The sequence below is a fragment of the Apus apus genome, chromosome 1 (assembly GCF_020740795.1).
Source record: "Apus apus isolate bApuApu2 chromosome 1, bApuApu2.pri.cur, whole genome shotgun sequence".
Classification (NCBI taxonomy): Eukaryota; Metazoa; Chordata; class Aves; order Apodiformes; family Apodidae; genus Apus; species Apus apus.
This window is the reverse complement of record NC_067282.1, coordinates 23,037,901-23,053,477: the sequence shown is the minus strand read 5'-3', so window position 1 is coordinate 23,053,477 and position 15,577 is coordinate 23,037,901. Positions and strand designations below refer to the sequence as shown.

Below are 15,577 nucleotides of genomic sequence, written 5' to 3'. Positions count from 1 at the left end.
CCTAGAGAGGTAGTTGAGGCCCCATCCTTGGAGACATTCCAGGTCAGGCTTGATGGAGCTCTGAGCAATCAGTTCTAGCTTGAGATGTCCCTGCTTGCTGTAGGGGGGTTGGACTAGATGACCTTTAGAGGTCCCTTCCAACCCAAGACATTCTATGACTCAATCTAACATGATTTTTAAAGCAATTCTTTCATGTGTCATATACCCTTGTGAAGACATACAATGTGTTGTGCTTTCGCATAAGCATATCTCCTAAATCACACAATAAACATGAAGTGTGACCATGAGGGAATATTCTTTTAATTATGAAAGGAAAAAGAAAAAAGAATACTACCTGACTTTGAATCTTTAAATACAGATACAACATGACGCAGAAAATTAGTAAGCTGTTCAGCACTCTTGGTGTTTTGATTTTTGGGCGTGATATCTTCATGGCACCAAAGTGGACCAAATGCCCTTAATGAAATACATAACAAAGTGAAACATTTCTTTGAGTTATCTGGAATAAATATAATAAGTTCCAATATATAAACTGTAAAAACAATTAGATATTTCCAGGGCCAAGGCCTGGAAAATATGCAGCTGAACAGAATTTTATGAGCAAAATACAAAGACATATTCCTATCCTGTCCTTTACAAAACCACTCTTTTAAATACAAGTTATACCATTTAAGCAGCAGCATAAACAAATCTGTTTTTTAATTTAAGACTGCATCTAGGATCTGCTGGCTGTAGTAGGTAGTTAATATTAGTTTCACCATGGCCTTTCACTATGCCCTTTACACTTCCTATCTAATTTTATAATAATAAAACTGTCTTCTTCCATTAGTTCATTTTTTAACATAACACTATCAGTCCATTCAGCATTTTATTCTTGTCAGGCAAGATTTTCTTCCGTTGTTCCTGACACTGTAATAATTTAAGTACGTCCCTACTTCTATGGGTATCAGTAAAAGAGGAATGGGAGTCTGTAATTACTACAAAAGTCACTCTGAGCCTTTTAAGTTGCTACAGGTAATTGTAGAGAAGACATGAAAGTATGTGTTTCAAGTATGAACATAACCTTTGCTTATCTCCATTACCTGGTTGTCAGAAACTCAATTAATTTGTTTGCTTTCTCATCTGTTTCAGCAGCAGTGTCCATGTCCTCAACCTCTTGTGTAATCTGTGGGAGATTTCCACTGCTGCCTCCCAGACTGATACTGGAGGAGGTGGAGCTGGAGCTCAAGCCGGAGTCTGGCACTGGAGACGACTGATATTCCCGCAGAAAGTCAAAGCCACCTGCCAGCCAAAAAGGAGGAGATAAAGATGGAATGCACTCTTGGGCCTGCGTTACAGATGAAAGCATCCATCAAGCAGCTCTTTTCAGAGTCAGCAGCAGAAACCTTCTACTGGGAAACACGGGGAAAACATGCAGAACACAACCACCCGCAAGCACCAATGGGAGTGAACATGGTGCTCTGTTTCCAAACGTGCAGAGTCCAATATAAAATGAAAAATACCAAAGTCAAGATATTTTTTTTCTTACCGCACAAAGGCTACAGTACTTGAAAAACAAATGTTTTGTAGCATTTTACAACCAGAACTAAGTCTTAATGTAAAGTGAATTTTGAAATTGGCTAAGTACATGAAAAGTTCAGCTCACTTCTCTGGGCTAGTCTGATGAGTAAAAAAAAATTCTGCAGGGTGGAATTTTTAGGACAATGATGTTGTCCTAATTGTACAAATGTAATGGAAACCAAGACGCAAATGTTTAAGGCTTCTGTTCAACACCTTCAGTAACTATAAACACTGGACTACTCATACTAAATATTTTCAGCATTAAGGTTAAGAGTAAGAGTTCTGCTAGATCAAACGCTTGTCACACCACTTCAGAGCTGGAATTAGAAACTAAGACTTTTTTTCTTAAGACTGCAAGTCATCTTGCAAGTCTGTTGGAGTATCTCCAACAGAAAAACCAGTCTTGTGAGAAGACTGGGAACAGGAGAGTTCTCTCCAGTGACTAAATACAGCAGGTTGCCTGACATTATGTGGTACGAACCTGAGCTGAAGTATTTTCAATTAGGATTCTTTGCTACAGCTACTCGGCCACACTCTCACTCTTTATATCAGCTGATAAAAAAGAATCCAAAGCTTTGATAACTTCTTGGATGTAAGAGGCCCAGACACAAGGTACTAATAACACTTTTCAGAGATACGAATGAAAAGTTTATAATTTTTTGCAGAAAAGCACTAATATAAGTTTTATGTAAGAATGTTATTCTGTGTTTAATAATTCCTAGATATACATTGGAAAAGAGAGCTACATAACTCAACACGGGAAATTTACATGTGAGATGATGTTGCATGGACTTCATTCAGCATGAAACCTACGAAGGCCAAATTAATTAATTGATCTGAAATACATATCCCTTCTCCTCAGTACTTTAAATTATTTTTTGTATGTCATAAAAATTATTAATCTATCAACAAGTAATATTCTTTATAAAGCCAAACTTTTATTACTTTTAGTTATATTCCTAAGGAGCCATGGAAAGCCATTAATTTGATTGTACTTTTTATTCCTCACTTATGATAAAGTTCCTCACCCTCTCCCAGGTAACTAATCCTACCTCCATAACTCTGCATCGGTCCTCTGATTCCTTTAAATCTCAAAGTATTACTTTTAGTAGTATTAGATGATAAAAGTAAATTTAGCTAGCTGCTTTCTACAGACTGTTTCCAAGCAAGCCCTTAAAACAGGTAAACTGCTAAAAGTTAAGATAACACCTATCTCACCAGAGGTCTGAAGAAAGCCTCTGAACACAGAAACTGCTTCAGGACAGAAATGAAGTGTATCTGTGATAAACAGAGTGGGTGTGTATCATGAGAAATTTAACATCATAATGGAAATTTGGAGCTGCATATTCTTGCTGCTCTTCCTGTGCTGGAATTATTTATTAATTTCTTTTGAAGGCTGAGGAGTGACTGCCCTCATTTAAAGCAGTCCTGGCTTCTTGAGGGGGAAGTTAGGAAGTTATTAGCCCTATTGATGTTTAAAATTCTACATTATATATTTTGTCTTACATCAGATAGATAGCCTGCTTACTATCATGAGAAACTTTCTAATAGTAATTTGGGTGCACCTCTTGGGTGGTTCAAATGGAAATAATATTAATGGCAACAGTTCATATTTGCCACTTTACCACTTCCATTTATTGAGGCTGTTACATTTTAGGAAGTAACCTTGACAGCTGACTTTCAAAAACCTGACAGTATAATGCAATGTTCTTTTCTTCTTTTACTTTATTACCTGTATAAAGATATTCAGGTAAGTATGCTGGTTGTACTGTCAGAGTCTTGGATTCATTCATCTCTCTGGTCTGAAGAAGCACGGATGCTATGGCTTGATAGTTGCTATTGCAAGATAATGCAATCAAAAGGTGAAGCAGTAACTTTTTACTGTGTTCAAAGACCTCAGGGCGGTAATGGTCAAGACCTAAAAAAAAAGGTTACAGCAATCACTGAATATGAAGTAATAATAAACAAGTTCAAATTCCAGAAATAGCAAAAATTCCAAGGCAGTTCATGGCAACAGTGCAAACAAACAAAAGATGCAGTCTTTCCGGATACAGTTACTAATGTTTTTACTTCAAATGGTTATGTGTATTTGTTTTCCAGACTGAGGTCCCATAGAGGAGGTGCAAAACAATGTGTAGCAAAGACAGCTTTATGCATTCTGTCTCACTGCAGTGTTCATTTGACAGGGCTGGAATACCTCTAAAGATGAGAATGTTTTTATGGTGATTGTAATTACATTGCTTACCTCAGTATCCACCTTCCTTGCACGGACATCCATTGTTGTTGTAAGAGGTACATACTGATTCATTAAGAAAGGAACTGATGGAAAAAATACTTTGAAACAGAACTTCAGCTACCAGTGAGTAGCATGAGAAATTAGCCACTAGCTCAAGGAGCAGACCTGAAACTGAAGATCTAGCACTGAAAGACTATAATCTGGTCAGCAGCACAGCTGTTTGTAAGATTTTAACAAAACCTGAATAAATAACAAATCATAAATATAAAGGAAACAGATGTTGCAAAATAAACTGCACTCTGTGGTGGTTACCTCTTTTCAGTTCTATTTCTGCACCTTCCAGGATATTTACAAATACTTTTGTCTGTTTTGGGACAGTTTCAGCTCTGAAAAAGTGAGCTGTTTTCTTCTTCATCTCCTCCTTTGAAAAAACAGCTTCTTCATTACTCTAAGTGGCAGCAGACAACAGTCTTTCTAGTCTAGTGTGTGCTAATGCACTCCAGTCACACTAGCTCTTATCTGGCCTGAAAAAATGAAGCTGCTCATACTGCCATAGCCTGACAATTTGTCTTTGGCTCCTATGGGCAGATCTTTAGAGATCCTGTGATCCTCGGTCTTGCTCATCTGCTCACAGCCTCCTCCAAAAGGACCACAAATTCTTCAGGTTTCTCCTTGTATTCTCCTTTCTTAATTTCCTTCCACCTACCCTGTTCTAACATACACTGAAAATGACAGAAAAAGTTCTTTTAGGCGAAAATAACTTCTATCTTGGAAGCACTTGTGACTGAAACCCTGTTAAACTCTAGGATTGCATGGAAGTATTGACATATATATGTTAATTATGAAGTGAGACAGACAGTTTAGTCTTTGTGCTTGTCCAGTGCTGGGCTCTTCTTTAACTTGGAAAAGTTCCCAAGAGGGTAAACTTCCATGACGTGGACACATTTCCATGGGAAAGGAGTGCAGCTGCTCATTTCACATTGGCTGCAAAAGCTTTTTTACACAGTAGTGATTTTCATGCACTACTGAGATAGGCAGGTTCACACCAGCAGTCTGCCCCTTTACTTCACTATCAGTATTACACACCAACCTATAGCCTATTAAACACGCTCATTGCAAAATACCAGTTTCCAATTTCCTTTTCAGACAGATCCATCAGTCTGCTCACATTCCAACACGACAGAAATACTTGATTTTCAATTACATGCATAGATTTGGCTAATGTGTAGCATAGCTTCCTTAGACCATCACAACAGAGCTCTACTACAAAATATAGGAAAATTTTCCACAGGAGGTCGAACAGCTCTAGAGAAACAGAACTTGAAGCCTGGAGGCTTTGATCTCATTTGACATACCATTAAACTGGTTATATTTAGTTTTAATTTCACATTAGAGAATTGAGAGTTCTTAGGCATGGTACTGTCTTAAAATTGTATTAATAAATTGCTATTTATTTCTTATGAAATAATGTAATGTTGAAACACTGTTGCATGAATAAATCAGTAAAGATATTTTTATAATAGATTACTAATATCATAACTCTTGTTTCTGCGTATGTTTATTTGCATGGCTCCCTGATGGCTCCTTAAAGCTGCCTTAACTGAAGTGCAGTTATTCATTTATTCTTGTGAGAACTTCTAAGCACCAGTTTTCTCACAGGTTTTACAAATCATACTGAAGACATTGCTTGATCAGTTGATGGTTATTGATTTGATTGATACATGTATACAGTTCTCTTTCTCCTCCCTCTGACACTGAGAAAGTTCATAGAAATTAAAAAAAAAATTAAAAAGTTATGGGCAGCCATTAATTAACTTTTAAGTGAAGAATGTAAGTGAAATGTCACATTGAAACTGGCCCTGGAAGGCACATCCAACACAGTTCTGGCTGTTATTCTTATGTTTCATTAAAAGTATGTTGAAATCAATGCACTAATATACAAAACTGGAGTATTTGATGAATGTGCATTTTTCAAAAAAACTATTTCACAAAAATTTTTCAAACAGAACATATGGTAACAGACCGGCATTAAAGTAAAATGAAGTATCTTCTTTACTATATACTGAAGTATATCACATATATTCCACTACTCTGCTGTAAACTCCCATTTTAGTCTTTTTTTGCCAGCTGAACAACAGACTCCTCTCAGATTGCCAGTGAACAGACTTAGTGGTAACTATGGTAACTAAATGAGAAGTGGACTGTGATCACCAGTTAAAATAAATTTATTTCACAAGTGCCTGGCTGTGCTTATTTGTGAACATGAGTACATACCAACTGTAAAAGCTGGGGAATGGCTTTATAATGCAAAATACCCTTGTGTGCTAAAAAATTAGGCCACCCACTTTTCACAATGTTAAGTGCCAGGATAAGGAAGGTAACACCCTCCAGCTGAATGGTCAAGAACAGACAGAGCAGTGGGGAAAAAGCAGTCCCTCTATGCTGACGTATATAATGGAAGACACTGACAACAAAGTATTCATTAGTAGTGAAATTAATGAGACTTGCTTTCCAGCAGTCTGTGTCCTACCTTCACTATCTCTGCAGTACAGTAACCTTGGCTCTCCTACATTACATTTTTGCAGAGGCAAGAGACAGCAGCACTGGTGTGTGTAGTCCAGGTCTAGAGCATGTGCTGACTGCCCAGCAGCCCATCACAAACCTGACTGTACAAAGGCTGAGTCTTACCTGTCTTTCTTGCAGGAAGGGGTGGCTATATTTTTTTTAAGAAATATTTTAGGAATCAGTAATCTTCAAATTTCTACCCATCTCTCAAGTTTGGGTGAAACTGGCCAAAATATTCAAAAGCTTCACAGTTTTGAGACTAATTCACAGACTGTAACTGCTTCTGCCTTTTTGAAATTAAAAACATATAAGAAACCCAAGACTACAGCTTCAGTAAAACTAAAAAGGACAGGAGTATACTTATACTTTGTTTCCTGTTCTGTTGGTCTTACCTAAAAAGAGAGCATGTAGCAATAAAGGGAGGTGAAGAGCCCAGTCTTCTCTAACACTGTGATCCACTACCATCTCAGTCATGAAGATGACAGCAATATTGCACCTGGAAATTAAATCATAGTATATCATCTCTTGGAAATGGCAAAACATTAACATGATGGCTATTTCTGCACAAATACACAATCATTACATCTTCAAATTGGTAGCATTTCTTCTCAATACAATTAATGCCGAAGTACGTTAGTCACAGTATTAAGTAAGAACATACCAATTACTGAAAAGAACACTACTACTGTCAATACAAATTATTTAGAAGAGGAATTTCAGAATATACACAGCCTTGTTAAGAGTACAAGATCAGGGTGGAAAAAGTGGTATGAACAACAGCAACAGAGGCTTGGGAAAGAAAAAATTTCCTTTTCTGTTTCAGTTGTTTCTTCAGTCTTATGAGAAAAGTGATGTCCTACATTGTAAATAAATAGGCTTTCTGGCAGGTATCTGGTAGAGCTGCAAGTCTTCATTGCATGTTTGCTTTAGCACTGGATATCAGCAGAAACTGAATATATGATTTTCAGCTGTTTTGAGTGGTGGGTCAGTTGGACTGGTGTTGGTCAATCAGTAAAAGGAAAGGTCAGAATGAGAAACTACTCACCTGTGAAGGGGTCCCCGGGGAGTGATGGTTTCTGGGAGGTAGTCCACAAGTGGTGCCCAGCATCCTCCAGTGTAAGGCATGGGCAGGGGATGTGGCTGCTTGGTTTCAACAATATTCAATAACCAGCTTGTATATGGAGAAACTGGATCATCTGTGTGGAAAAGCATTAAAATAGAGCGCATAAAAAACAAGCCTCATTTCTCATTTCAGAGAAATAATAAAACAGAGTTTATGCTAACATATCAGCTCAGATGTTTGGAATAATGTGGTAAGATGACATGAGGTTTGCAAATTCCTGTGTTCAATAACAACTGATTAATTTTTAATCCCTCTTTCACGCCGCTGGAAATTAAACAGATTCCAGGCAGACAGCACCGAATGATAGGAGCTGCAGCTGAATCCCTGCTGTCACTTGGTAGCTTTGGATCCAGATCACAAAGCACCAAGCAACAGACTTTCGCTTCAAACATGAGAGAAAAGTTCAGCCAACAAAGCTGCTGTGGGAAGCCATCTGCTGCAAGGAGCCTCATACCAGGGACACATTCTTGCAACTCCTCACCAGTGCCCTGCTGTGTGATGCTACAAAGGCAGAAGTTAAATGTCCTGAATTAGGAAGGAGGTATAAGGAATGCAAAAATATCTTTAATTTTCTTTCAACAGGAACGAATTATCTCTTGAATTTCTCAAAGATGTATTTAACTGTGCTTCAGTATAACAGCTGCTGTATGTTAATAAGCAGTAAGTTTTTTTTCTTCCACTTGCTTATCTGCAATTATGTGGGTCAAGTAAGCTATTTCCATCCCTTTCTGTCTTCTCTCAGCTGCACAGCTTTTTTATCTCTCTTGCATTTTGTTGCTTCTCATTCTTCTTGATTTTTCCATTGGTCAGATTTTTATTTCTCAGGTCTGGCAGTCTGCAACACACTGCCATGGAAAGTATCCTTTCCAGGCCTGTTCTTCACATATATCCAAACACTGCCCTTTGTGAATTTTTAATAAGAGCATTATTTTTTGCTCTGTTTTTTTGGAACACTTTCACATTTTAGGCAGGTTTGAAACTCTCAGCATTTCCCTTTTTTTAATGGCATTTATCTGATGCTTGTCAGCTTTGCCATAAGAAACAAAACTATTTTGATCCCTACAAAAGTATTAGAGCTAGCTTTTTCTAATGCACATCACTTGTTGGTTTTGACAGAACGTCTTCAGGTTTCCAGATCTTCAGAAGCCCTTCAATGCAGTAGCTTCTCCTGCAGTTATTAATAAAACGTTATCACTCCCATTCTTCAGAGTTAGTCTTCCAAGGACCACTTTAGATCTTTATGATTTAAGACTTCTCTTTATTTCTCATATCCTCTGGAGGATGATTTATTAGTTACAGATAAAGAAGAATAAACTGATCTAAGTGTTTCACATAAAACTGCTTCATGAAGTCCATACTAAGACCTAGCACCTTCACTCATGTCTTCACAGGTTTATGTGCAGACTGAGAAAAAAAAAGCTGCACTTTGCACCTTAACATACAACCTTTGCCTAAACAAGAGTTTCTGTGCTGAAGAGGTGTGTTCCTTATTTATATTCTCAGCAATACACACATGCTTAAGTAGACTGGAGAGGAGAAAGAAGTCATACCACCAAATCCTTTGCAGCCCTGGCTGCCTGTCAGAGGCAACAGGTTGTGCTTTCTTAATGGTGGCTGCATTATTTGTCTTGTAGAATGACAAATGGTATACGAATTACTCTTTCTTTAGAGTTCCATATAAATGTCAGTAGCAAAGTAAATTGTGGTTTATTTTACATCTAGGTACTCATGTATTTGCAGAAGGAACCCCTGTGAGAAGCAAACCTTGCATAAATATTCACAGTACTACAAAGCCTGCAGGTACAGGCAGGAAAAAAATCTGGGCTCTGGCTGGAGGAGACATTCCAAAAGAACAAAGAAAATTTCAGTAGCTTTTAACCTTTTATTACTCTAAGCTCCTGTCAAAGGCAGCTACTTGTGAAGAATGTTCTGATAATATAAACATTGTTCTGCTTCGAAAGATTCTTAGTGCAGATCAGATTAGCACTGATGCCCCAATTAACATCTGCTGAAGAGTTTTCAGTAGCTGCAGCACTATGGGTTGTAAGAAAAACACAAGTGTACTAAAAAGCACAGAGTTTAATATGTTGCACACTTTTTTGTGTAGTTCGAGAATACAGTGTTTACACACACAACATTTTGTAAATATTGTGCTGCTTCATCACCATGGAAAATAGCTATTCATATACATTATATTATCCTATCATATTCTATTCAACAGTGTTTCCATATTTTGCTGAGGAGTATTGCTAAAAATTCTCTGCATGAAAGAATATATAAAATCTCTACTTTTTATGTCAAAATACTGTTTTGACAAACTGTTCCAGTTGGTGTCTGTAGCATCAAGCCAAGACATTTTAACCTCTGTAATATTTGACCTTGCTTTATTAAGCCAGAGATTAAAATCTACAAAAAGGTCTTGCCATTTTTATGTGTGGTTACGGCCTAATGGAAATCTATACATTGGCTCCCTTACAATTCACTCCAGAAATTAATTCAAACCATCCAACTCCTGAAATTTACACTGTCATTCAACAGTTGATAGAAATATTTTGGTGCTCTTTGGAATCTCTGCGGAAACACATAAAGAACAAGCGTGCTTGGGAGCCCCATCACACTCTTCCCCAGCAAATGTTTGCATAGTGCAGCCAGAAATTTGATGCAGGCAGCAGAGAAAAGCTAAAGAGGATATAAGGCCTCAGTTTTGGAAACACCTGGATCTCTTCTTCACACTCATATAATAGCACTTGATTTGGAGGGAAATACTGCTAAAGGGCAAGGTTCAAAGTACTCGATGTAACCCTCATGGAAACCTTTTGCCCTCCCGTGTATGAATGGTTCAAGGTGCTATTGCCTTGAGGACTCTGCTGCTGCTTTTTGTGAAGTTCTCTGGCCTTTAAATAGGTTTGACTGAGCCCATGGTTAAACAAAGGAGATGAATTAATTAAATGAGGTTTGAAGGTAAGATAGGGACACTTTCTGTATGGTGGTGCTACATTTTTATACAGAACTTAACATGGGGAGCTTCAACCAGTCAGCAGAATGTTTTCCTCTCCCACCAAAACACCAGAAATTTCATCAAATTGAGTAATAGAACTTACTTTTGTCATCATCATAAGATCCTCCGGAGCTATTACTGTACCTTGATTCTAGTCGGGTGTGTGCTCTGATTACATTACTGAGCCTTCAAATAAGAGAAAAATCCTCATTAAAAACAGAGACTGACATTAAACATCTGGACTATATCCTTACTCTAGGATAACACACAACAAACACACACTTCCTTATGCATGCACTTTCATATGGGAGTACACAACAATGTAAATGTAATGTTTCTTTCCACAAAAGATTTTTGCCGCCAGATTCTGAGAAGTTGTAACAGTGTGTGCTCCTCTGTCACATGCTTTTAAAGTTTAGCAGATGGAAAATTCTCTTCCTGCAAATGTGTGATTCTCTTGATGCAAGAAACTGTGCTAAGGCTGAACTGAGATGTAAACTGTTCATAGCTAGCATTTTTTCACAGCCTATGTTCACAGGTAAAATTCTGGCAACCTGCTAAAACAATAGCTGACTGAATAGCCTGAAGTGAAGCCTGCACAGGTATCAAGCAGCAAAAGCTGCAGCAGATCACCTTCTTGAGGAAAATGCAGCAACTGCCAGAGAAGATCTACCAGAAGAGTTAAGAAATATGAGAACCAAAATAAACTGTTCACAGCTGTCCTCAAATCTGCCACAGATCCAGGATAAGCTAATTTTTACTGGTGATCTCCTTTGGCTTCCTGTGCTGTCAGTGTAATCAGGCCTGAAGTGGAGTGAAGTGAGAGGAGTCATACGGGAGGCTCATACAGTAGTGAGGATGTAAAAATATCATTGTTTCAATTACAAATAACCATGTTAGAACAGGTATATATATTAAAAAACCCTCAGGTTGAAGGTTTTCTATGCAACATTCAATTTGATTTCTTACTAATGTGCATACATATTATCGCAGGGTATTTAATTACACACTGACATATTATGCTGTTTCAGAGCACGTCTGTCTCATAAAAGCACGATTAACTGTGAAGATGACAAAAAAGGCATGATAAGCCATTTTAATTCTGCCTTTTTCTGTCTTTCCAGTACCTGATTCTCCTATATTTTCAATGAATTCCTTTAATAAATGCGTACAAACTGACAATTACTGACATATTTATCTAGCATACCTAAAAAGATAGGTAAAAGAAGAATAAAGTTAAGGTAAAAATATGAAGAAATATGCAGAGATGAATTCTGTCTTGCAGAAAACAAATGGAGAATACAGGTCACAGAAATTACTTGAGACCAGAGGACTTCACATGATATTGCATCAAAATAAAAACATAGGTATTTTCTGATTAGCTTTATGTTGTTCCAAAAATGCCCACGTTTATGAGAATACTTTGTTTACAGTCTGTTACCTTCTGTAAACATTCTTGAATATGTCTTCACACATGAGGTCAACATAATTGACACTGTAAAGTTGACACACTGGTTTTGAAGTGCAGATGCACTTGCAGCTTCTAGTTTCTTTGATAATATAAATGCGAGCAATGAATTTAGGCAATTTATTTTACTTTTTTTTTCCTGAGAAGTCTTTGACTAGGCATCAGCATACCAATAACAAGACTTTGCAATCTTCCTTTCAGTTTTATCATTAAGGCTCTGGCAGATTGGAGTGTCAAAACGCTTCTTGCAGCCACATTTAAAATTTATGTAAGACAAGTAACCCTTAAAACACAGTTAGTTTTATAATACAGCAGATTAAGTTTGCTCAACTTACCTGCAAATAAACTAAATGAAAATCTAACCTAAAACTACATAGTCATAAACATTTATGTAAAGAATAATAAAAAACTAATCCAGAGGAAAAATGGTTTTATCTTCCTTTTAAGTACACTTTTAGTGCATATGCTGAAAACCAGAATTTTAGTCAAATCCTCTTTACTATCAGTTTGAAACCTTACTTGCTACTGAATGCCATTATTACTTACATTTAAATTAGCAGACAGACATAACTAACCTGACAAAATGCTAATCCTATGCATAATATATAGAAGGCAGGTGACTCAAAAGGTTCTGAAGAACAGAAAAGTTTGCTCTCATAATTGTCTTTGTACCTATAAGCCCTGATCCTGTGGAAGGTGGGTTGGAAATGGTATCTGCAACTACCAGGAACCACCTAAATACTCTTTCTAGTTAATGCTACTAGCAGTCTCTCCAAGTTCTCTTGAAAGGTAAGAGTGTTTCAGTATGAGAAAAAAAAAAAATCTGCCTATGCTTACAGATCTGATGGCTCTTAAGCTTTGCATTTATTCATCCATCATTTGTCAGTATGTACCATAAGTAGTAATAGACTAAACTGAATGTATGATTTCTAAGCAAAATATTTTACATAGCTTTCCTCTGTAAGATATTTTATCCAGACAAAGGAGGTGTCCTTGCAATCAAGGCTACAGATCTGCACACTAAATTTTACTTGCTGTCCATGAAATCAAAAGGTGTGATCAAATCTGATTTTTAATAAAGATTTTTATAGTAATTATTTGGTACCAATTGATTTTCTTTCTCCTTTGTGTTTAATTCCTACAAAACCATGATTCACTTGGCACAATTTATTCAATGTAGTTTTAACAGATGTTCCTCAAGCATAGATAATTAAAGAACACCCAGGAACTAGAATCATGTGAACAGCTTTTTTTTTTTTTAACTTTTACAGACGCTCACTTTAAAATGGTCTTATTGGAATAACATCCCTTAGGACCAGTCTGAGCATTAGAGTTCCTCACAAAACAATGCAGAACTTTGCCCAACATGTCACCTTTAACCTAGGAAAATGCGTACATTTTGGAAGAAAAAAAACAAACCACAAACCTTTCATCAGTCTCTTTCACCATTCTGTTCTCCTCTACATCAGGAAAACTATCTTGGCCAGCTACAACAGTGTTGCTGCTAGATGTGGTTCCTGTATGTGAAATGTCAGTAAGAACACTTGTTACACACAGCAGACACTATTTGCAAAGCAATAAAAGCACAAAACTTTAATTTCTTTACTAGCCACAGTCAAAGGGATCATCCTGCAAGTACTTGCACATATGAACAAACACTGTTACCTCTACAAAACAGGGCCTGCCTGCTTGGCTGAATAGTGTAAAATTTACATGCTTTGAGGGGTAGATGAACATAATGATGCTCTTTCACTCCTTGAACTAAGCTCATTCTTAAGTGATATAACCTATTTTTTTTTCAAGAATTTGGCAAAACATTGACAAGGTTGAATTTGGAGTGGGTGTCATTTATGCATCTTTGACTACTGCAGCTTAGAAATAGCCTTTCACCTTTGAAAACAGAATTGCTACACAGTTGTGGCTCTCTGTTTTTGTGGAGCTGCTGCTTTGGTGTATCTGCTGTCATCACAGCATTGGTTATGACTTCATTTTCTGAGAAACCAGTGATAGAAGAACCACCTCATAAAAGCTTTGAACAGCACCAAATATTGGCAACATCCTATTAAAATAGTTGAGAGAATTAAGCTTATGTTTACAAAGCATGTACAACATAGGAATCTAAAAGAACTGTAACTTCAATGTGCAGCAAGGCCCGGAAATTTGCACTTTAAATATGCATTGATCTGAATGGGTGCAAAATTAAGGGATTGTTTTTCCAAAGAGATGAAGACTGGCAAGAGCAGGAGAGGATAACTGCAAGTTATATTTAGGTCATACCAGAAGCCACAGCTGAGGCTTTGTTACTGGCAGCAAAACGGTAAAAGGGAGGGTTATCACAGTGCTGGACTATTGGGTTCACCGGGTCCGTTTGCTGCAGCTCGAACAGAAGCTCTTCCATCGTCTGGATGGTGTTATTGCGACACAGATACATTGCAACCTTCTTTATCTAGGGAAGAAAATAACAGTTATTTAAGTCCTGTGTGATGTGCTCTAGGCAATCCTACTCTGGCAGGGGGGCTGGACTAGATGATCTTTCGAGGTCCCTTCCAATCCCTGGGATTCTGTGATTCTGTAACTGTCCAAAGAGAATTTCCAAAGAAATCAATACACGCTATGGTGCAGTACGGAAAAGACCCAGAATGCAATTATTACCCCTGGACAGACTCCACAAACTGATTTGAAAAATCTGAAAGAGTATAATTTATAGGAATTCAACTATCAAAGCTTTCATCTTTTCACAAGACCTCAAACATTGTATGCACTGCAGCAATGAGGACTCTTGAGATTCTGAGATCAAATTAGGCTGAACTCTTGAGGAGAAAACCCTTGATGACTATTAAAAGCAGAGACTCTCTATGGCTCAAAATCATTTGATTCATAAACTGCTGGAGCTGGTAGACCATATGGGAATGCATCCCTCTGTGCCTGCCTTCATGTTTAGATGACCTTAAACAGGTGCTTACAGTGGAGCTAATACACTGGACTGAACTGCCTGTTGGCCTCATCAAATATTGCAGTTCTCATACTCTTCAATAATTCCATTAAAATAACTTTCTGACACCATCTCTTTACTTCTTTTTTTCTCTGCGCTTTTTTTTTTTTTTTTTTTTTTTTTTTTTTTTTTTTTTTTCCCCTTAAAGGAGAGAAAATGCACACATTTAAAGTCTGTTTTACTTTACTGTGCAAAAAACTTCCCAGGGACTTTCCAAAGACAAATCCCCCTTCTGTCTGAGGCTCATTTCTAGTTGGGCTCACAGAGCCACTTACAGCTTCTTTCACCCCAGAAGGGGTCAATTTCCTTAGACTTAGTTTTTGCTGAAGAGGTTGCTGAACTGTAATTATTCTAAGAAATCTTTTAGTACATATGTGAAAGAAAGGGCAGCTCAGCAATTTGCACTGGGAAAAAATGCTTAAAGGAAACACAAGCAATGAATGTAAATGATAAAAAAAAAAATTAAAAAATGTATGTCAGGCAAGATTTTGGCTTGGACCCACAGAAGCAGAACAGATGGCTGAAGGCATGATGCAGCTGGTAACTGCCTTGGGGCACAGAGGGCTCCAAAAGGAGAAGTGTAAACTGGCAATCTTACAACTTTATGGTCTTCTGAGCCCAGGTGAACTGGAACA

The 15,577-nt window shown here is 37.4% G+C and overlaps 1 protein-coding gene across 5 annotated transcripts in view; it reads right to left on the bottom strand.

The window, feature by feature from the left end:
- Positions 1 to 15,577, bottom strand: part of FRY (FRY microtubule binding protein) — a 243,628-nt gene that overhangs the window by 46,889 nt on the left and 181,162 nt on the right. For all 5 annotated transcript variants that reach the window (XM_051611586.1, XM_051611616.1, XM_051611609.1 and 2 more), the window contains 8 exons: positions 14,228 to 14,396; positions 13,377 to 13,467; positions 10,586 to 10,668; positions 7,407 to 7,557; positions 6,754 to 6,857; positions 3,293 to 3,478; positions 1,083 to 1,281; positions 335 to 456 (listed from right to left, as the gene is read on the bottom strand). In XM_051611586.1, the coding sequence (XP_051467546.1) occupies positions 335 to 456; positions 1,083 to 1,281; positions 3,293 to 3,478; positions 6,754 to 6,857; positions 7,407 to 7,557; positions 10,586 to 10,668; positions 13,377 to 13,467; positions 14,228 to 14,396 (1,105 nt within the window). The remainder of the gene's footprint in view (positions 1 to 334; positions 457 to 1,082; positions 1,282 to 3,292; positions 3,479 to 6,753; positions 6,858 to 7,406; positions 7,558 to 10,585; positions 10,669 to 13,376; positions 13,468 to 14,227; positions 14,397 to 15,577) is intronic.